The sequence below is a fragment of the Salvia splendens genome, chromosome 8, assembly GCF_004379255.2.
Source record: "Salvia splendens isolate huo1 chromosome 8, SspV2, whole genome shotgun sequence".
In the NCBI taxonomy this organism is placed as follows: Eukaryota; Viridiplantae; Streptophyta; class Magnoliopsida; order Lamiales; family Lamiaceae; genus Salvia; species Salvia splendens.
The window spans coordinates 10305394-10328511 of NC_056039.1; the positions used below are offsets into that span (position 1 = coordinate 10305394).

The window sequence follows — 23118 nt, forward strand, 5'->3', positions numbered from 1 at the left end:
GTCTTAAAAATCATAAACTTTAGGCGAATTCTGATCTCACGAATTTTAAAAGTGGTCTTAAAAATCTCACATTTAGATTGATGTCAATTTCACAAGCGGTCATTCTTCAAAGAATTGAATTTCACATCTAAAAATCCAAGCTTCAATATTCCTCTACGACTCTATGGGTAAAATAAAGGAACAACTAAATAGGGGTTGTAATGTAACAATAGGAATCATCTGCATCTACTGGGAAGGAGAGGGGAAATCGATGCAGACGAGCATTCTCTTGGTAGTTGGTGCGTGTGCTAATCTTCAAGAAAATACCGATTTCTTCGAGCACCAAATGCAAGTCTCTGCTTTGCAAAAAGAAAATGAAACAACACGAGAAGAGGCAAAGGATTAGATTACATAATTAGAATGCAAAGTAGGTTTATGACATTGCTTAACTGAGAATATCTGGGAATATGCTTTTAATCCAGTGAGGAAACGAATGTAAGTCGGCCTTCCAGATCCATTTGTAGGAATGGATCTTATGTTGGGAACTAGGTACTCAGCAACCTGCTTGACAATTCGCAAAACAAAAGTTTTAAGTTTGAGCATGAAACATGGAAATGAGGACTATGTTCAGAGCCTATATGTTTGACTGTTTCAATCAAATACATAAGCCAGGTAGAAGTAAGAGAATCTATGATCTCGATCCAAACTCAACCTCGGAGTATTGGGGATGAGGGCAGTGATGGCATGAAAATAACTTACCTTTTCAGCTGGTTCAGCCAAAACATTGATGAAAAACTTGGCCTGCAATATGTAGAAACTTCATAAATAACAATAACATCAGAACAGAAAGAGTGGTGAAAAGATGGAAAACAAATCATACCTGCTTTGTATTAGCACCTGACATTAGAAGATCTGTTGTGACCATTCCTGGCTGCCAGAATACAATGTTGAATAAATCAACTGAGCATTAGTGTTGAAATATTAACAAAATTAACCAAGCCTGTGGCTGACATAATAGTAGAGAAGTACACATACAGAAAGGTTATGCACGAGAACATTTTTGACATCTTGCATCTTCAATTCTGCCTGCAGAGATAATAGACGTTTTATGTTAGTATAAACAAATCTAAACTTCCACATGGGATTTGAAAACACCGCATGCATTAAGAAATGATAATGATTTAGCCATAAGCATGTTATTGGACTCCTAGACGGAGCTAGCCTTCAAGAAACTATGAGAATGGTGCTTGGTTCTCTATTAGTCAAGGAAACAAATATGTATAAAATAAACATGACAGATAAACTGAATTTTTTTGACAAAATTCTTGAAATACAGTTCTCTTCATAACAAGAAATTCAGGACATGCCTGTAGTGATTTGGTAAGATGCACCACGCTGCGTTTAGTAGCCCCATAAGCAGCAAATCTGACGAAAAGATATTAAGAAAAGACTCAGACAAATGACAGTAAGAAAATAAAATTATCAGTATAATGGCATTAGAAAATGAAGTCAAGATGAAATCCGACCTCGGGGTTGGTCTACCATCTGAACCAGCTCCATCAATGTTAAAGATATGACCACCTCGAGGTTGTTTTTGCATCATATTCATTGCCTAGAAAAATCATGCATTAGCTAAAACCTATCTGCATGAATGGTTCCAGAATATGTATACATGCTTTTACCTCTCGACAACATATCATTAAGCCCAAGGTATTGGTAGAGACAACTTCACTGCATATAAAACAGAATGCAAATAAGCAAATGCTAGAGAAGTCATTAAGAAGAATTATGATGTGAACTGACATTAGATCTTGATCAGATGCCTCCATCAATGGTTTGTAACTGTAAGCATTTGATCCTGCATTATTTATCTGCATCATTCTAATGATGAGATAAGACAAAGTAAATGGTATATGAACCTATAGATGTCCCTCAAACTTAAAAGAAGCCACAAACATACACTTAACTACTAGCTAGCATCACCAGAAGAGAATGCATTAAATAGTAAAACTCTTGACAAATGGCATGTTGAATCATAATTGTATATGTTAGGAGTTCACAAACAATAAATAATACTATCAAAGTCACTTTGAGCGGAGTAAAATGTCAAATGACAGAAATCGTCACATGGACAATGATATATCTGGATGAATATTTAGATAAGTTGTAATAATGTGAAGATGGAGTACCCATATGTCAATGTATTTGAGTTGCTCTTTGGAAAAAGCAACTAAGTTCTTGACATCATTCCCATCTCGAACATCACACTTGGTGCCCTGCATGGGGAAGACAAATTCATATCAGTCTTTGCAAATATAAACATGTCGTTACTCTAAACTTGATATGTAAGAAGCAAGTTCAAGCCTGAAGTAGATTATACAGAAAACAGAGGTTGCTTTGTCAATCAGTTAGTATGTTTATATGAAGTATGAACTTTTCCCTGATACAGTACTGCACGTAACATCATAGCACCAAAACTGAAAAGTATAATGATGTGGTGAAGGAGGTACCCACACATGCTGCTTCCCTGACTCTACCTTCAAGCTTTCTATAGCAGATTGCACTCGTTCCTCTGTAAAATTACAAGTACGATGGATATCATAGCATTTTTCTAATAAATGCACTAAAAATGGAATGCGCGATGAAAATCCATTATTGCATAAGTTAAAAGAAACAAATTTCTTATTTGAAATATGTTTTCTTGGTTGCTTAAAATGAAAAATATTAATTCAACAGAAGCAAGAAATTTAATTTATACAGTTTAATAAAGTGTTTTAGTTTTAATGGAATGCTATAGCACCATTAGTTTTACTAATGACTTGGAAAAAAGTATTATTCCTTTGTCTTGACAGTCTAATTGCCACATCATCCTTGCATAAGTATTTTACAGGAATTGGTGGTTTATCCATAAGTTTCCTGTTAATCAATAACAAGTAACACAATTCAATCTATATATTGCAGAAAAACATTAAAAGAGTGTTGTTAAGCAGACACTTTGTCCCAGCCAATAAGCATCATAGAGTTTGGGAAAAATCAAAATTACCAAGAACTGGATTACTAAAATAAGAGGAATGCCACATTTCGCTGTGTTAATAAATTATGACTTGTATTCGCAATAGGCGTTGATAGTGTAAGCCTATTTTTAGTTAAATTTTACGCCCAAATTAGCAAAAACATAAGTTGACGTAAGCAGGAGTGTGAAGAACACACAGATATATAGTACTCCACAAAACACTTACCAGATCGGGAGCATATGATGACACTGTCTCCAGATTTCAGAAACTCCTTTGCTAGTGCATACCCGATTCCTGAATGGATAAGCAGAAAAAACCTAAATTAAACATTTCTGATACAAATTAAGAAATTCCAATTGAAATTATCCAGAGTCCACTGGAAAGCTTCATAATAAATAAATATGCACACACACCTTTAGTTGAACCGGTGATCAAAACGTTATATGGTGGAATCATGGGCTCAGTATTAATCTTCTCAACAGAAGTAGAAGTAGAAGTAGATGAAGAATCAGAAGAAGAGGCATTTCGTACAGAAAGCGATTTATAGTTAGAAGACGGAAAAGTTTTGTTGGTGAAATGAAGCGTGAAATAGCACTTTTGAAGTGGAAAGTGAGTGGTAAATGAAAGAATTGGGAATGAAGAAGCTGAAGTTGGCATTGCTGCAATCATGGCTGAATTCGGAATAAAGAAAGCAGATAATGCTAAACTCTTTTAAGAAGAAGAAGAAGAAGGCGGTCGTCCAGATATTATTAACGGTGTTAACTAACTAACTGTGCCGTGAAGTATTTTCATTATGGAGTGTCAAAATATGCATAAGGAAACAAATAAATCACCCAAATCAGGGGAGCAGTAATTGATTTAATTGATAATTCTTAGAATAAGAATTATCTTGTTTCCATATGTACATAATATCTCTCCCTATATAAAGAGGAGCTGTAAATCATTCTAATCATCCGAAAAGAATACAACACACTTGTCTATTCCTTTAGCTTCAATATGTTTAGCCATCTAATCCCGGCCTCTCTCGATAACCATCTTCAAGATGGTATCAGAGCAGGATACTAGAGGTGGGGGGCTCAGAAAAGAGTTCATCACCATCCCATATACCCCTTCTCAACCCTTTACCTGCACCAAAATAAACGATGTCAGAATCTGACTCGGAAACCACCACAAATACCACTCAAACCTCTATCAATATCCCCTTCGAAATGGCGACTCAATTCGCTGATTTTCTGAAACAGATCAGTTCATCAGCCAAACCAAAAACCTCAGATACCACCCAAAATCAACTTGAATCCCTTGGTGACGTCCACGTCACAACCAAACTTAATGGGGAAAATTATCCCCTTTGGACAAAACTCATGAAACGAGCCATAGGAGGAAAGGGCTTGATATCTCATATCTATGCAGGTTCAAACCCCCCATCCATAACCGATCCCGACTATTCCAAATGGCAACAACGAGATCATTGTTGTTTCAATTGGATAATCAATAACATCGAGATAGAACTTGTGAATGAAGTCTCACAATACGAGACAGCCAAGGATCTGTGGGAAGGCCTAGCAATCACATATGGCAGTGGAGGAGACCCACTCCAAGTGTTCGATCTACATCGACAAGCTGACAGAATGAAGCAAGGGAGCATGACACTCGAAGCACTCTGGCAGAAGTTTCAAGATCTATGGATTTCCATAGACTCCAGAGATCCGAACGATATAACAGATCCAGAATCGATCGTGAAGACCAACAAGAGAACCCAGAGACACAGAACATATCAGTTTCTCTATGCCCTTGATGAGAAACATGATGCCGTAAAGAAGGAGATCCTGAACAGAGATCCCATACCAGATGTCCGTACTGCATACGGGATGGTAAGACGGGCAGCGGCGAACAACCGAGTTCTTAACCCAGCGACGGCAGAACCAGCAGCCCCTGGCATCGGAACTGGGCTCGCGGCCGTCAACCGAAACAATCCTAGACCGCACATCCCATTCAGAAACACAACCGCCGAACGGAGAGGGGAGGAAGATAAAAGTCGCCTCTCCTGCACTCACTGTGGAGGCAAAAAACACACCAAGGAGACGTGTTTCCACATCCACGGGTATCCCGATTGGTGGGAAGAAATGAAGAAGGGAAGACAAAACCGGAATCGTGGCGGTGGGGGAAGAGCTGTGGCGGCCGCAGCGGTGGGTGACCGCGCCGCCTTCGCCGAAAAATCGACGGGCAGCGGCGTCTCCAGCAACGCTCAAGCTGCCGAAAGTCATGGTGAGGAGGAGAGAGCTGTGGCCTCAGTCTCGGTGGCACGAGTGTGGAATGATGGTAAGCCGACGACAGGAGAGTCGGCGGTGATGTGCACCGAAGGGGAGGCGGCGGAGAGTGCTAGAATTTGGGGAGGAAGAGAGGCGGCAGAGGTTTTGGGGGGGGATTACCGTAATTACCCCAAATAACATAAAATACCCCATCCATTCTCCAGACTCTAAAACCTACCCCCCATCTTGTCCTATTTTCGAAACAGACCCCATATATACCTCAAGCACCCAACTTGAACCCCAGTCTCACTATATATACCAAACAGGCCCCTCACAAACGACCCATGTCTATTTTGGTCCCTCAAAATCAGATAATCCCATCCCCATTGACCAAAAATGCAAAAATCTAGCCGAAAAAACCCACAATCGAGTGTAAAAACACTTTTGAAGCTCTAGCCAATTCCTCGACCTCCATTGTAGGAAAGAAAGATAGTCATTGGATTTTCGATTGTGGGGCAACCGATACCATGTCCTTTGACTCCTCTGATTTTTTAGCCATTACCCAGTCAAAAAAATCCTATGTCCAAACAGCCAGTGGGGATTTAGCACCAGTCCAAGGGGCGGGCACTATTATTATCTCACCTACTTTACGCCTTTCCAATTGTCTATTTGTCCCATCATTGTCTCACAAACTCTTATCTGTTAGTCATGTGACTAAAGAGCTCCATTGCAAGGTACTAATGCAGCCCGATTTTTGCATGTTACAGGATACGAAGACGGGAACGATAGTTGGGCGTGGCACTGAACGACATGGACTGTATTATTTGGACGAGACAACCCAACAGAGTGCTGCGTTGCTTACTCACGGACTGACAGAAAGGCAGATCTGGCTTTGGCATCGTCGGTTAGGGCACCCTTCCTTGGGATATATGCGTTTACTTTTTCCCGAGATAGCTACTTCTTTTTCTATGCAGTGTGATACTTGTTTTTTGGCCAAAAGCCACAGACATTCGTTTCAATTAAACAATACTAGAATGAAGACTCCTTTTGCTTTAATTCACTCGGATATCTGGGGTCCTGCTCCTGTTATTGGTGGTCAAGGTCTTCGCTATTTCTTGCTTTTTGTTGATGACTATTCTCGAATGACTTGGGTGTACTTTCTAAAATCAAAATCTGAGGTTTTTGAGACTTTTACCCAGTTTTACACCCTTGTGAAAACCCAATTTAATCAAACCATCCAAATTCTTAGATCTGATAATGGGGGTGAATATGTCAACTCGAAAATGCAAAAATTCTTTACTGATAATGGTCTCGTCCACCAAACAACTTGTGCTTATACACCAGAACAAAACGGGGTAGCCGAAAGGAAGAATAGGTATCTCCTGGAAATAACTCGAGCACTACTCATCGAGTCACAAGTTCCAGAATCCTTCTGGCCAGAAGCCATAGCTACTTCAGCCTATCTTATAAACCGACTTCCTACAAATATCCTAAACTTTAAAACACCCTTAGACATCTTTTCCACCCATTGCCAAGTACCTTCCTCACTAAGCCTCGACCCTAAGGTGTTTGGATGCTCTGTCTTTGTCCACATCCCTAAACACGAAAGAACAAAATTTTCCCCTTGTGCAGTCAAATGTGTCTTCTTGGGATACGGTAAAAATCAAAAAGGATATCGGTGCTACAACCCCAAAACACGCCAAATGTACACCACTATGAACTGTGATTTTGTTGAGGGGGAATTCTACTATAGCCAGCCTAGCAGTCAGGGGGAGAATCAACCAAATACACCAAAAAGTGACTTACTAGACTGGACCACCACTCATACTCCACCTACTGCACCACCCATTCCACCTACACCACCTACACCACCTACTCCACCTACACCACCCGATCCCGATCATGCCGAATCAGATCGTGTTCTGGAAGTTGGTCCATCAGAGGAGGTTAGCGGCACCGCCGGGCAGTCAATCGATTCCAATATACAGAACGTGGAGTTCAGTGACATGGCCTCACCATCCGCCTCGTCTTCAAATCCTGAGGTAAATGAGTCTATTTTTGATGATACTAACAATAACAGAGAAGTAGTTAGAGTGGATGAAGACACAGGACAATATGAATTGCCACACAGAAGCACTAGAGGCATTCCACCAAAGAGATATTCTCCTGAGTGGAAAGGGCGAAAATCCAAGTACTCCGTGGCGAATAAGGCTCAAGGACAGCTCACAGAAATGGCGCGTGCTTTCGAGGCTGCCCTATACGAAGAAGAGGAAATTCCTTGGTCATTTGAGGAAGCAATGAAGCACAAGCACTGGAGGGAAGCTATAAAAAAAGAGATAGATTCCTTGATAAAAAATGGAACATGGGAGAAGTGTACCTTACCAAAAGGGAAGAAACCAGTTGGGTGTCGGTGGGTCTTCACCATTAAAAGGAGAGCCGATGGTTCGATCGAGAGATATAAGGCAAGATTAGTGGCTAAAGGCTATACTCAGGTATACGGAGTGGACTACGCGGAAACCTTCTCCCCAGTTGCCAAGTTGAACACCGTAAGAACTCTACTATCTGTAGCTGCTTGTAAAGAATGGCCTCTACATCAGTTTGATGTTACTAACGCCTTCTTACATGGAGAACTGGAGAAAGACAAAGAAGTGTATATGGAGATTCCCCCTGGGTGCTCGGAAGAATTCGGTGATGGACAAGTTTGCAGACTAAGAAAGACTCTATATGGATTGAAGCAGTCCCCTAGAATCTGGTTCGGGAGGTTCTGTCAAGCAATGGTTAAGCATGGCTTCAAGCAGAGTCACTCTGACCATACATTGTTCTTGAAGAGAAGAGGTGACAAGGTAACATGTTTGATTATATACGTGGATGACATGATCATTACTGGAGATGATGCTGAGGAGATTGAGAAATTGAAGATAAACTTGTTCAAAGAGTTCGAGATGAAGGACCTTGGAGCACTAAAATACTTCTTGGGAATTGAGGTACTGAGATCTAGACACGGAATTTTCTTGAGGCAAAGGAAATACATTCTAGACTTATTGGCTGAAATGGGATTGCTGGACTGTAAGCCCGCAGAAACTCCTATGGTCCCGAATCACGGACTTAAAATCGCGGAAGGAGCAAATTTGGCAAATCGAGAACAATATCAACGGCTAGTTGGGAAGTTGATCTATCTCACACATACTAGACCTGATATCACATACGCAGTGGGCATTGTGAGCCAATTCATGCATCGACCTCAAGAGGATCACATGGATGCGGCGTTGAGGATTGTGAGATATTTGAAGGGAACTGTAGGATACGGAGTTTTTCTAGAAAAGAAGGAAGACCTGGAAGTCGAGGGATACACTGACGCTGATTGGGCAAGTAATCCAGTTGACAGAAAATCAACGGCTGGATACTTCACCTTTGTGGGAGGAAACTTAGTCACATGGAGAAGTAAAAAGCAGAAAGTAGTAGCATTGTCAAGTGCAGAAGCCGAGTTCCGTGGAATCAGAAGTGGCCTAACAGAGATCTTATGGTTACGAAGGCTTCTAAAAGAGATTGGCTTTCCACCTACACAAAAAAGTCGACTATTTTGTGATAATAAGGCAGCAATCAGCATCTCAGAGAATCCCGTTCAACATGACAGAACAAAGCATGTGGAAGTTGATCGTCACTTCATCAAAGAGAATCTTGAGGCAGGGATTATAGAATTCCCGTTTGTTCGATCTGAGGAACAGTGGGCCGACATTTTGACCAAGGCTGTGAATCCAAGAAGCTTTAAGGATGTTCTGAGCAAGTTAAACATCGGAGATACCGTTGCTCAACTTGAGGGGGAGTGTCAAAATATGCATAAGGAAACAAATAAATCACCCAAATCAGGGGAGCAGTAATTGATTTAATTGATAATTCTTAGAATAAGAATTATCTTGTTTCCATATGTACATAATATCTCTCCCTATATAAAGAGGAGCTGTAAATCATTCTAATCATCCGAAAAGAATACAACACACTTGTCTATTCCTTTAGCTTCAATATGTTTAGCCATCTAATCCCGGCCTCTCTCGATAACCATCTTCAAGATGGAGGGTACAGGAGTAAAATTTGTAAATGTATACTAATACTAAAACATTTGGGATATGATAAAATGTATTGTTATTACTTTTGGCTGTGGTTGAGATGGCCATTCATACTAATAATACATTTTCAATTGAGCATCATCCACCACCAAGATAATTTTACAATAACCAACAAAAAGTCATAAAAAATTGGGAGGGAACTATCTAATTTTAAGATTGAAATTTTTTAAGAGAAACCATATAGTTTTAGTAATATTAGGAGGGGCTATTTGTATTTGGTGTCCATAAATGACAAACAATTTGTTAATTTTTATATTCATTAGTTAATACCATTAAAAATAATTAGAATGTTTTAAATAAAAATTGTTGAGTTTTGCAGTAAAAAAGAAGTTTATATGCCAATAAATACTCCATAATTTTCCATCGTTGTATTTCTACAATCTTAAAATTGAAAGAGAAGCACTTAGTAGGAAATTATAATAAATGAAGTACTAGTATATAACTAAACCTTAAAATCGTTATTGCGCCATACTTGAAATTACACTCCCCAAAGACTACTTAATAAATGTTCTCTCATTTTTTTACCTATCTATCTGTTCTATCTATTACAGTCATTAAGGTTTCAAAACCCAGCATCAAAGGTAAATCGCCAACCAAAATTTCTCTTACTGCTAACTCTGTCAATAATCTTATTGCCAGCATCTGCATTTACAAAACCCCAATGCCTCATACATCAACATGGAGTTTCCGCGCGGCCCCCATATCTAGTGGCTGCTCAAGACTTGGGTTAAGGGAACATTATTTACCGACGAAAAGCATGGGTATATTTTACAGTCAGTCCCCTCCAAGACCAGATGATGCGCCAGGAACTATGGAATAGATATGATTTCATCAAATTTACGGTTCTGAAATCCAGATGAGCTTACTTTTTAACGTGGATTGCGCTTTGACCTCCTCCGCCTGCCAAGAAGTTTCAACATGTTGTCGGTGACATCAGGCGGAGAGTTGACATCTTCGACATGATTGTTCTCAGATGTTTGGGTTAACCATGCCAATGCTTCTATAGCAGCATCTTTCTCTGCTAGGGCCTTATTTTTCTTTGGTTTCCCCACAAACTGCATGCCCTTGAACTCAACTAGAGCCCGGAATTCATTTGTCTTGAGATGCTTGGTTTTGTACTTGGGAGGTGAGTGGCCAGCTCTCATCAATAGTGTCTGAAGCAAGCTCTTTGGATTTGTTCCGTCTTTCGTAAACCTGTCTTTATCGCAGGATTCTCTGGGTTTCTTGCTATCACGACCAAAGACAAACATCCCTTCACACTGGTCGCCTGACACCAACTCCTGAACAGCGAGCATTAGGTACTTGCCTTCCTTGTGAATGTCCATGCTGGGATGTCCAAGCTGCAATATCACGATCCAGACATGAAAGTAAGGAAACTAAGCCACACGAGAGGATGTCTTCTTGAAACAACAATAAAGGCCAAGGATAACATACACAAGCATAATTTTACCCTACCATAAGAAACAAAAATAAACAGAACTAACACAAATATAGAGGGCTTGCATGAGACTTGGTTACTTTGCTATACACAATCAATATGTGCCCGGCATATATTTTGATGCTAAAAATAGATATGAAAATGTTAAGAGAGGGTCATAATCAAACTTAGTAACAGCCATAATGTTTGGAAAGAATATTTAAAACAATACAATGTCAAAGTTGTTGAATTGATGAGAACATCACAACTGACAGATAAGATATCTGAATAAAAGATCAAGAGTTTGAAAAAAGAACGATAAACAAACCAAACAAATTTACCATATGAATGGAATGCTATTACTAGTATGTTTAAATGTTACAGACAGACAGAAAATAAACAAAATTATTGATGCAGAAAGAAACACGTATGAGATGAGAAATTTACCTTCTGTATTAATAGTTTATCTGCCTCCTCCTTGAGTTTCAGATAGCACTCGGCCAAGCTTGGGTCCATGAAAAATTCAACATATCCTTCCAACATTTTCAGATGTCCTCCCTGAAACAATCAGAAGACACACACACACACACACCAATAAGTAAATACGAAACACAGTCAAAATTTTCAGAGAGCATCTTCTGATAAAGAAAATTACCGTAGCACCACACTCCAGTTTACCACCAAACAGGATCAAAACAGAATCAGATACTCCAGTTGAATCGCGTATGAAAACAGTATTGACTTTCACCTTCTCACCAAATACCAACCAGGGGTATTGTATCGTTTGGTATCGTGCATTCACAGAATTCTGGGATAAATGAATAAAACAAGATCATTACTTTAATTGTCATAAACAGAGCTTCAGCAACTTCCCATGCTACATAATTAAAACTTCAGTTTTAGAGAGGAAACATTATTCCCACCAATGTAATCCTTCTAATACTTGACCATATTCAATGTAAATGCTAGAAATTTTTACAAGGCAAAAAGACTTTATGAGACTCAAGTTGTGAATTGACATGAGTAATTGGATGGATTTCAAGTTTATCTTGTGGAGTTTTAAATTGTTTGCCAAGCAGAGTCTTACTGTGTTTCTTCACAATATTCCCAGATTTAGATGCACTGCTACCACATTAAGATTTAAGATGCAGTATTCAATGCTCAGAGTTTGAGCAGTTCCATTTCCTATTTAATAGTGTGAGGACTGTTTGATGCAGTTCATCCTTGTGTTGCAAGAAAGCTAATGAATCTCGTAGATGACTAAATAAGCTTCACAACCTACCGCATAGAGCAAGACGGGCCCATCATCCATTGTTTTGAAAGACATTGTAGTCTCACGAGGCTGTCAATAAAGAAAAAAAACAATGTGTCAATCCTTTGGGCCAAGTCCAAAAAGAACTACAAGTAGTAGAAATGTAGAACTCACCACTACAGACACAATGCCAGGAAATAGGCCAGAACATATTACAGCGCGAACCAATGATTGATTGTGACTTAATCTGTTATTGATTGACCCTTCTGTATCTAGCAACCCGGCATCTTTTAAGATGTAAGTGAATTGTTTACGAAGAGAATGGATAGCTTGAAGAGTTTGGAGAGAGAGGAAGTTTCTCCAACAATACTCGTATGCTGATCCTTCTCTTTCAGCATCCTTCCATCCTTCATATGCACGAACAAGTGCCATATGATCACTATAGTCCTTTGCTGAGAATCTCGACTTAGCTGTTCCAGCTAACTACACAGACATAGAGATGTAAATCAGCTTGTGAACCTCTCCATGAGGATTATCTACTTTTAAAAGCTTTTTATTGCCTCAGAAGAAGTAAAATGTTGAACAGACACTTGCATACAAAATCGCATTTTGCTCTCCCTACGTAACCATTTTTACCTTCTAAAGGAAACAGTCTCATGCCATTATGCCAGCATCAAGAATAAGTATCTTACAAAATGTTTGCTTAACCAAGAAACATAATATTCAATATAAAATATGTTCTGACCAATGACTAAATCAGCTTCATAAATTAGACCATTACAATTGTATTTCCTCACAGCTAGAATTGCACGAACAAAGCCAATATTTATAAATTATCCTCGGTCATTTATTAAAACACCTAACAGAAAACAAATGAAAAAAGAAATGCACATGATGATGGGACAACTTCGTGCTCTATTAATTATTAACCAAAGATGTTCAGTGAGCATGGATAATAATGACTACAGTAGTAAATTTGACAGTTATCACCAACAAACTGATGCTTCAACTGAATGCAAAACAATCATGCATTCAGTAATACCACATGAAATACAACATTCATTACTAAGGAAATGTGCTAACTTACATCCTTTTTATCTTGAGGCAAAAGAAAAGGATCCCTGACACTGAGACCAGCAACAATTGTCAGTATAGGGTCAAAGCAGCAATAGATAGCACCCATGATTAGCATTTTCCCCAGCTTAGGATCCACAGGAAGCACAGACAAGAACTTTCCTGATTGCACAAGATATAAAGTTCACATAATAAAAATTAGAAAGGCTACATATACCATAACATGCAGATGAGTTGTTTAGTTCACATACCAAGATGAGTAAGGTTCTCATTTTCATCCAAAGCACCAATCATCTTCAAAAAATCAACAGCATTTTGAACCTGAAATGTTCACACAGAATCAACAAGGATGACTCCAGGTGCCTTGTTGGATAGGAAAAAGGCAGGTGAAAGTCATGTTATATCCATCACAATAACTTAAAACATATATAAGAGATGCACACTTCGATTTTATCCAAAACTTAAGATACCAAAGAAAATGATTGAAACAGAAGAACAGGGAGGAAAAATTAACATGAAACTAAAAATTAATGAATAATGCAGAGAAGTTCCGGTACCAGAAGCAGTGAACTTTATATCTAAGGTGACTTAATGAATATGAATCAATGTTATGTGATTTGAATCCTTTCATCCAAGTCGACACACAAGTTAGATGTAATAAGGAAAAGTTTGATTATGTTTTGTGAACCAATTTTATTTCCTAAAAATAAATTACGAACTCTCCACAGGATTTCCTTGAAAAACAATTCTCTCTCTTAATAGTCCAAAATATCCTAGACTAGTACTCTCTGATATACATCAAGAATATATCCTAAATTCCTAACATATTACTTATTCCTGATATGATTTCTAAAACGCATTTCGTCAAACATTTTATAGAATATCCCAAGCAAGAGATTGTTAAGGGATACTAGGGAAAAGGAAAGGTACAGACTAAGAAATCTAACTGCATTTCTTCTCAAGACCAAGTATATCTCTAATGTACCTCTTGTTGTGCGGTCATTATAAATTGGAAGAATTTGCATGCCCATATTTAGAGTTTCAAGTTTGGTGAAGAAAGTTTTGTCAAATAGAACCATAAGTGTTAATAAGAAAGTTATTTCACACCAGTAGTTAACCATCTTCATTTGTGTAATGCGGGATGACTATCCCATTTGCATGGAGAAATAACTTTTGGAACTCAATAAAGCATCAATCTCCTGATAGCAGAACTGCACATGAAATCAATAGGTCTTGCCAGACTAAAATACTAATATAGAACCAAAGGTCTTAGCAACTTTCAGCATTATATATAAACATGAACAAAGTGGTATTTGCTTACAGCCAGTGGTTCAGGTGGCTGAAGAGAAGCAGAGATAAAATCCCCAATACTTTCGACTTGTAAACTTTTAATTTGCAAGCAGAGAGAATTCAATGGAGTTCTTAAAAGTTCAGGGAGTTGATATTCAGCAAAAGCTTCATATACACATTGTGGATACAGGTGGTAGCACTCGCCTGGCTGTACACGGCCAGCCCTACCCCTTCTCTGCAAGCAAAACATGGAGAGGAGCAACATTATTGACTAAGTAAGGAGAAAAAATCATGATACAATAGTAAAAGTGAATTAACAAATCCTATGCAAGCTTTAAACAATTAATGGTACTATATAACTTAGCAAGACCCAGTATCAATATAATAATTGGTTAAGTGTGTTACATGGTGAAGCATTTAAATTCTTAGCAGAAAGAAGGTTTAAATGTAGTGCAGGCACCACAAACTAAAGTAAGTAGATTTCTCCTTGAATCAAGTTGTGTATAAAGCACCTAAATATTTATCAGCAGGATATCTTATTATCTTACAGATTATACAGAACCAACCAGTAAGTATGAAAAAGTAAACCAGAATGTTCAACTCACTTGCCGAGCAGAAGCTTGGGATATCCATGAAGGTAGTAGACACGGTGTGTTATTCAGAGCATCATAAGTAGTCTCCTTTGCTTTTCCACAATCAACAACGAAAACTATGTCATTGATCGTAATACTTGCCTCAGCCATATTCGTAGCAAGCACTATTTTCCGTACATTGGTAGGTGGCCTCTCAAATATGAGTTTCTGTAAGATAAACAAGTTGGAGATGGTAGGTAATGTACATTATAAATAAAAAACGGATATTTAGTCGAGACAGAGAAACACTCTTAGGAGAAAACAAGTTTAGCATACCAAAATTGGAGGTGAACTCGGGGAAAGATCATAAACACAAATATAATGTTGCTCCCAGAATATCAATTCAAGTAATTCAAATATAGGAATGAACAGATATAAACTTTATGTTCTCATTTTATCATAGTCACTCATGAAGGCAAGTGGCGAGATAAACCTTTAAATGAAAAGAGAGAGGGGGGGGGGGGGGATGTAATGCAAAAACCACTAACCTGTTCAGAAGTTGCCATTGAGCCATGGCATGTAAGCAGAAGGACCCTATTTGGATCTCCTAAGAGAGGATGAGCTTTTAACTGATCCCTCAAACAACTAATATCCTCCCACCCAGTCATAAATACTAACACAGCCCCAGGGCGTTCCTTGCGAGTTATATGGCACAACACAGCCTCTAAGAGATTAAACCCAATAGAGTCGGGTATCCAGCACGATAAAGACTCTTGTACTCTAGAGCTATAGTTTTCAAATTTTGCTTTACTCAGAGCTTCCTGTCCATAGAACACATAGCACAAGAAATTAAATAAGACAATTTATGAAATTGCCACATAACTGGAAAAGGCAAATTATTCTAATGTAGTTAAGCATTGACAAATCAAGCATACATGTAAAAGTGTTTGGCAGATTACTAGCCTACTTTGGAAACTAATATGCCTATGCGTAATGCCTTTATCATATATAGGCTGCTGATGCAATGAAATTGTATCACTCAGTAAAGATATGGTTAACCAAAAATGTATAAAAAAGAAGACAGGCAGAGAGAGAAGAGATCTACCGTTTTAGTTTTCTTCACAATATAAGAAAGCACAATTTGAATAACAAGAAAAAACCCAACAAGAGAAGATAAATAGAAAGGAATCGCCTGTATGTTCGGCCTAGCTCCTTCAGCCATTAAATACAGTCATAATTCCTTTTCTTTCTTTCTTTTGTTTTTTTGTGTAGGATGGTAAGAAACATGGATTTTTATTTGAATAAAAAGGTACAAAGAGTATAGTCAACCTTTAAAAATGCTTTAGCTCCAACACACAATTTCAATCTCTATAAAAAGGTACAAAGAGTATAGTCAACCTTTAAAAATGCTTTAGCTCCAACACACAATTTCAATCTCTAGCCTAATCTGATACAAGAAAAAAATTGAACTCTTTGCAATTTGAAACACATCAAGCAATCCAAGATTCATACCAAATGCCAGACCTCCCCAAATATTCATATTGGTGCTCAAAAAAACTTTTATTCCTTTCTAGTTCTAACCAACGGAAACAACACAACACTGGAACAATTAACACCCCACCCATTTTTTGCCAATAAATCTTCCGAGGTAAAGTAAAATAATATTGCCAACTAAGTAAGACTGTGTTATAAACTAAAAGCAAATCAGAATTTGATGCTAGCCAATCAAAGTATGCATTATACAGATTTAACAGAAAGAAAATACGGAATGGAGGATACACAATTCACATTGCATGGCTATAATACTAAACCTGAGTCAGTGAATCTAAAATTTATCCAAAAGATCAGAAATCTAGAAGTTACATTATTTTCCCATAATTGGAATAGTTTTGACAAAGTTAATGGTGCAAAGTTCAGAAAAAAAATCCTACCTCAACAAGAGAGGTAATTTGATTTTTTCTTTTCCGTGGTGCAAGTTGTTTTTGTGTCTTCCAAAGCTTCTCTTGGCCATAATCATCTATTTGGTTGAACGAAGTTATCTTATATCCCGTCATTTCAAGTATATCTTCCAGAAAACAGACCCTTACAGGATAAGTGAAACCCTGCACACATAAAAGAGTTGCTCTTCATATGTAATTTAATGCACAGGCACAGAAGTCCCTAGAAGACGAAGTACATTAATACTTAACCAAAAAACTGATTCCCATTCCAAAACATGAAGCCCAAGTATGGAACAAGACTCTCTAATTCTCTATTGCAGTATATTTGACACCACAAATTCCTATGTTTTAGGGAACTCCTTTTGAACTTACAGGAATATGAATCATAGGTGCTCCACCAAAATAATTAGAAAATAGATCAGCATTCAGAGTGGCACTCATCAAGATTAATCTCAAATCTGGTCGTCGTGGAAGAAGATCCTTCAAGACAATCAACAAGAAATCTGGAATATTGAGCAGCATGTCAGGAATATAATACCATAAGCTTTAGCAAAACAAATTACCAAATCTGTGTACATATAAGTGTGCACCTTCATTCATGCCTCGCTCATGAATTTCATCAACAAAAACATGAGTTACACCATCCAGGTTTCTATCACTCAAGAGCCTTCGGAGCAAAATTCCACTGGTACAGAAAAGCAAATGTGTATTCTTCCCTTTCATTCCCTCTAATCGCACTTTATATCCAATCTACCATGAAAGTTATTGTTTAAAATGAGAAACTAAAGACAAAAAAGTTGTGGCAACTAGAAACTTTCCATTCAGCAGTGACTTAACTGCAAAGGCTGATACATCACTTTAACTGAAACTAAATTAAATTAAGAAGAAACAAATAGCAAGCCTACTGATTCACCAAGAGGCTCTCCCTTCTCTGCAGAAACTCTTTCTGCAACAGTAATTGCAGATATTCTTCGGGGCTGTGTACAGATTATGTTACAAAACGCTCCCCTGCCAGACTCTATATTTGCCTCCAAAATATACTGAGGGAGTTGCGTGGTCTTACCACAACCAGTCTCTCCAGAAATCACCACAACCTATTGTTTATAAGGAAGATAAGGAACTGACATATGTAATTATAAATCAATAAGATTAAAACAACATGACCAATGAATTGTATCATAATTCTTGAAGTTCAAACTGTAATTTTTATATTAAAAAATCCATTAATCCTTCTAACGACGATAACTAATAGAAAGCTAGATTGCATGCTAAATTGCCAGTGTTAGAAACCCCCCCCCCCCCCCCCCAAAAAATTGACAAGACGCCAGTTTATGGAAAGAGAATTCTGTGAGAAGAGGACAGAAGGAATTTGAAAGGAACTATCAAGATAGATCCCAATCCCACCTTCTACATCATTCAGAATTCTTTATGCAATTATTGCAATAAAACCCTTATAATTTCCTTATTAAGACCAAGATTTTTGTTGTTCCATGTTTTTAAGTGCAACAAATATAAGTCCTGAGAAACTGAAAAGCGTTAGTAGGATACTAAAGTACAGTAGAACTTCATTGTGTATTATGCTGAAATTTCTCTAGCTTGGGAGGGTATTTATCACATTAACCACAATTCTTCTGGTTCATATCAGATATCACAAAGATTTAAGAACTTAACCTGATTCCTCGCAATTGCTTGAAGGAGCCTTTCCTTCTCCCTAAATGCAGGGAGGGATTTCCTAAAATCCAGCATTCGTCTTCCTTCAGGTGATTCCTGTGTCGAGAAAATAATAAAACTGAATTTTGAGACGCAAAAAAACATAATACTATAAGTTGACATAAAGGGTGGTTTGCTAATATTTGTTACAAGCACTCATGTCTTATAAAATAAAATTGGAGCTTATAGGATGTCAAACTTATGTTATAGTTAAGTCTTTGAAGTGCTTTCCAGAAAAGAAAAAAAAAGGTCATGTTAGCAATGGCATTCATGAACAAAACTAGGAGTCTGTTAATATTTTAACAAACAAGTTGAGAATTCCTTTTCAAAAACAAATCTTATGCATGTTTTAAAAGCTTTAAGATATTTGAAGACATATTAAGGCTTCATCATACTACCTCACAGAAAATGAATAATGGAGAATTATGTAGTAGAAAAAGCCACCACATACCTAAGAACCAATAGACAAAGTCCCGACACTAACTAAGAGAAGAGATCTCCAATATAATACCACTATAATTGTAAACCAGTAGTGATTAAGAGAATATCACACTCCCCCCAAACTAGATTGCAGGTCGGGTATGAATGCTTGTGATTTCTAAATTTGTTTGTGAAAGGGCTTTGGTGATGATATATGCAATTTAAGACTTCATGATGTGTGTAAAGTTTACACTGTAAACCATATGAGTCTTATACAACATGGTCCTAATTCTTCTCAAAAACTTGCCTTGTCAATCTATCTCAATTGTTTTGTTTGGTCATGGTATACAAGATCTATGGTTGTCTAATTGTCGCAAAAACATCTTGATAGGTTTCTTGCATGTAACGCCATAACCCCCAGTTTATCTAGCAATTTTATATCTCTTTCAATTATACGAAGGGCTACAGCTCTCAATTTTTCCTGCAGCTCCTGGAAATCACAAATTGTTTTTAGCTTTTCTAGGTCACAAGCTTTCCCATATATAAAGGTACATTATCCTGATGTAGAACACCTGCACGCATTTCTTGCAGAGTCTACATCTGAGGAAATTTGAACTTCTCTGCAGTAGCTCATTCTGTATGACAAATCTTTCCTTGTAGACCTTAAGCTCAAAATCGCCTTCATCATATTGACATGTTCTGCATTCGATTTGTTCATAGACTGGCTTAGAAGCAACCAATGAGTCTGTATGTCCGACATCTCTTATGATAAAGCCAATGTATACTTATGCCAAGAGCCTAATGTCTTTTCTTAGACCGGACAACTTCTATGTCAGGAAATATCTAGAACAAAAACTGGCATTCATTCATTGTCTTTGGTTCTCTATACAAATGAAGGTTTTGGAAAGTATATCTGGTGTAAAAAAAGGTACTAACATCCATGAAACTGTATATCTTCTTTGTAATGGAAGAATAGCATTTGTGTTCATTTAAGAGGGAGAATACCCTAAATAAGACTTTTTAAAACTCTTAAATCTTGTCCCACATAGACTTGGTGATGATCCTAGCTCCTCTATATAAGTATGGATAACTCTCCCCCTTATAATGCCTTTTAAGGGGTGAGTGGCCCATTTCTAATATGGTATCAGAGCGGCCCAAGTCGATGATGGATTTTATCTCTTCTCTTGCCTACCCACGTGATGGAAGTCCGATGTGTCATTCCGGCCCACACGTGGGGGGCGTGTTAAAACTCTTAAATCTTGTCCCACATCGACTTGGTGATGATCCTAGCCCCTCTATATAAGTATGGATAACTCTCCTTCTTATAAGGTCTTTTAAGGGGTGAGTGGCCCATTTCTAATAAGACACATCAGATAGACTCTGGATCCAACCACCTACTCTGATTATGATCTTAACAAAATGCTATGAAACCACATTGTTGAGGACAATGAGAAAATTATAATGGTAGTAGGAAAATCGTAAAGGTTGGATCGGAAATTTGAAATTTCAAAGTTTGGGAGGGTATATATTAATAAGATATGTCGCTGTCAGCATATGTAGAGAACACTAGGGATTGAACTATTGCTACTAAGTGTCTTCTTTCTCTCTCCGCAGCCTCATTTTGTTGAAAATGGCCGCAAATGCAAAGCCATGAACCTAGTTGATGTGAGTCAAAACATGAATAATAAGTCGGTTCACAATAATACAGTTCATCACATTCAAATGAAATGCATGCCTGCCAAGTTCTTTGCATATTACGCAATCGCAAGCTCCGTCTCTGCAAAACCTTCTCCATGACAGAAGCATCAAGAAATGGATCGGCATGTTCAGCTGAATCGACATTTTCCACTGGATTGGTAGACTCAATTTCATTTGAAATCTGACAGGCCTTTTTGGAGTTCAAGCTTGTTCTGTCAAGATGTTCCTGAAGCAAACTCTCAACCCTTCTTTGTAAGCTCAATGGGATGACAACCTGGACAAGTTAAACACAATATTCCAGTAAGATAAATTAATCGCCTCTTTTAATAAAAACTAAAAAAGTTGGTCAATGATATCATTCATATCTCCTTACAGCTGGCGTAACTCGTGAAAAAAGAAAGCAGGTTCCAGCTCATATCTTTGTTACTGATAGGTATATAGGTATATTTGTGAATGTAGCTATATAAGCAAAAATAAGATATTCCTACAGGTATGTGATTAGGAAGGCAATATAACAAGATCATAATTCTTTTTTTTTAGTGCTCTGTTAGTGAACTAAGAAGATTCTTTTAAGTCAAACACATACCAGAAATGATTTTGAGGGTCATGCAATGGTGGAGATTGTAATTCACATTTCACAATAATTAAAGTGCATGTAAGATGTGATAATTATACAAAATGGACCGATGCATCGATCAACTTTCTAACCTCCCTCTGAGGCCGCTTATCATCCAGATCTGGCCTGTAGTTGGGAAGAGGAACCTTGCTGGCCACGATCACTTTCCCATACAGCTGACTGGCAATGATATTCAGAGCATTTTAAGTAGGCCACTAAAAAAAACAACAACAGAAAACAAATGGATGTCAAGTAAACTGTCCTACCAGTAAAGCCGCATCTGTTTGGCAAGGTTGGATATTTGTTCAAAGTCCCGTTTATCTCTTTTATCACGAGAAATAATCTCTTGATCTTTATCATTTTGTAACAACATGCTGAGTTTCCATTTCCACTCATCAATATTCGCCACTGATGATGACGGCTGTAGGATAATGTGTTTGGCATAAATAACTGGTTTTATACATCAAACAAACAACTACCAAGTAACTGTAAGTGATAATATAGCTGAGAAATTGACATGGACAACCACTTTGTTTCTCATCACAAAACCAACCAAGAAATAAAGAACTTGTAAACTATTTGCATCATATCTCAAATGCGGTATCCTCAAATATTACTACAGGGCAGGCTACTCGTCAAAGATTAAGTCTTTATCCCAATCATATGAGGTTTCATGTTTTTTATAGCACGGGGAACTTTTCCAATCATAACCACTTCATAAGTTAATTAAAATCAAACTAGGAATTCAAAACCGCAATGCAGGCATTATATCAAACATCTTCAAGGCAATTATATAAAAGGAAAATTGAAAGAATTACTGGGTGGTTTTCGTAATCGCATTCATATTCATCGTCGGAGAACTGCTCAGCGGCGTAGCCACAGAACCTACGCCGCGATAGAAGAGGTTGGCGACTCAAGCTTTGGTGTTTGGAGCAAACATAATTCTCAACAACATTGGCAACGGCGGTATAGTCACCGATAGGCACAACTCGGGAGTTCCGCAAATGTGAAGGAGAATAAAGAGCGGCTGATTTTATGGCGGCCCGTGCAAGTAACGCCTTTAGCCGGGAATGCATTGTAGGCGAAGAGAGGACTGGACCATGGCGGTTTTTTCCTCTGCTTCTCTATTTTATTTCCAACGTTATTATTTATCATAGGAGTATTAATTTTATACTAGTACTAGTAGTAATAGTAATTTTATATTCAAAACATAGTCGATTTTTATTCACAACAATAGAATTTAGAGCATCTACAACAAGTTCAACTTTAATATACATTATCCCACATTTCATTTTTAATTAAGGGAAAATATCTATAATAATCTATTTCAGTAATTATTTATAGGTTTTAGTATTCTATTCTTCAATTTATATAATTAATCTATTTCAATAATAAAAAATTTTACAAAACTTGAAAATGACATTACAAATTTCTAACAAATTATAAATTACTTCCTCCGTCCTATAAAATTACAAATACTTCCACCGCAGCCAGAATGCGGTGGCGGAGCTGCGTTGTCCCGCCAGATTAAGCTAGGCCCTCTGGAACGAGTGTCTCATAGCGTAGAATCGTCTGCAACAGTATCCCGCCAGGATGAGTCATCCAGCTATTGAGAGCAGTGTTGCATATGCTCTTACAACATTATGCTTTTTGCCATCAAATTTTAATGGGACATCAAAAAAGGACCGTCAATCCATTTGTTATAAAAAAAGATTGTCAATCTATTTATGACAACTTAGTATATACTGAGGTCATTCACAATG

The 23118-nt window shown here is 37.7% G+C and overlaps 2 protein-coding genes across 2 annotated transcripts; both read right to left on the minus strand.

The window, feature by feature from the left end:
* Positions 1-43: 43 nt before the first annotated feature.
* On the minus strand, positions 44-3726 carry LOC121745561 (chlorophyll(ide) b reductase NOL, chloroplastic-like). Its single transcript, XM_042139520.1, has 13 exons — positions 3407-3726; positions 3219-3287; positions 2490-2551; positions 2169-2255; positions 1783-1850; positions 1662-1710; positions 1506-1591; positions 1347-1404; positions 1015-1065; positions 860-910; positions 739-780; positions 430-540; positions 44-335 (listed from the first exon to the last, which is right to left on the minus strand). Exons 1-13 carry the CDS (start codon positions 3660-3662, stop codon positions 288-290), a joined length of 1038 nt encoding a protein of 345 aa, XP_041995454.1. The 5' UTR covers positions 3663-3726; the 3' UTR covers positions 44-287.
* A 6054-nt stretch (positions 3727-9780) lies between these two features.
* LOC121744879 (DExH-box ATP-dependent RNA helicase DExH3-like) lies at positions 9781-22481 on the minus strand. The gene is made up of 19 exons (XM_042138555.1): positions 22174-22481; positions 21622-21776; positions 21448-21535; positions 20777-21013; positions 18583-18678; positions 17817-18005; positions 17502-17661; positions 17284-17414; positions 16903-17073; positions 15520-15792; positions 15005-15199; positions 14431-14634; positions 13361-13430; positions 13123-13271; positions 12210-12518; positions 12066-12125; positions 11439-11591; positions 11231-11341; positions 9781-10706 (listed from the first exon to the last, which is right to left on the minus strand). Exons 1-19 carry the CDS (start codon positions 22429-22431, stop codon positions 10236-10238), a joined length of 3480 nt encoding a protein of 1159 aa, XP_041994489.1. The 5' UTR covers positions 22432-22481; the 3' UTR covers positions 9781-10235.
* Positions 22482-23118: the final 637 nt, after the last annotated feature.

Excerpts from the sequence above, each read along its gene's own strand:
- LOC121745561 (XM_042139520.1), bottom strand. The coding sequence starts at position 3,662 with ATGATTGCAGCAATGCCAACTTCAGCTTCTTCATTCCCAATTCTTTCA. Across the intron at positions 3,288-3,406 it reads GATCACCGGTTCAACTAAAG|GAATCGGGTATGCACTAGCA; the intron begins GTGTGTGTGCAT and ends TTATCCATTCAG. Across the intron at positions 1,066-1,346 it reads ATCTTACCAAATCACTACAG|GCAGAATTGAAGATGCAAGA; the intron begins GCATGTCCTGAA and ends TTATCTCTGCAG.
- LOC121744879 (XM_042138555.1), bottom strand. The coding sequence starts at position 22,431 with ATGCATTCCCGGCTAAAGGCGTTACTTGCACGGGCCGCCATAAAATCA. Across the intron at positions 21,014-21,447 it reads ATAAGCGGCCTCAGAGGGAG|GTTGTCATCCCATTGAGCTT; the intron begins GTTAGAAAGTTG and ends TAACTTGTCCAG. Across the intron at positions 14,635-15,004 it reads CCCAAGCTTCTGCTCGGCAA|AGAAGGGGTAGGGCTGGCCG; the intron begins GTGAGTTGAACA and ends TTTTGCTTGCAG.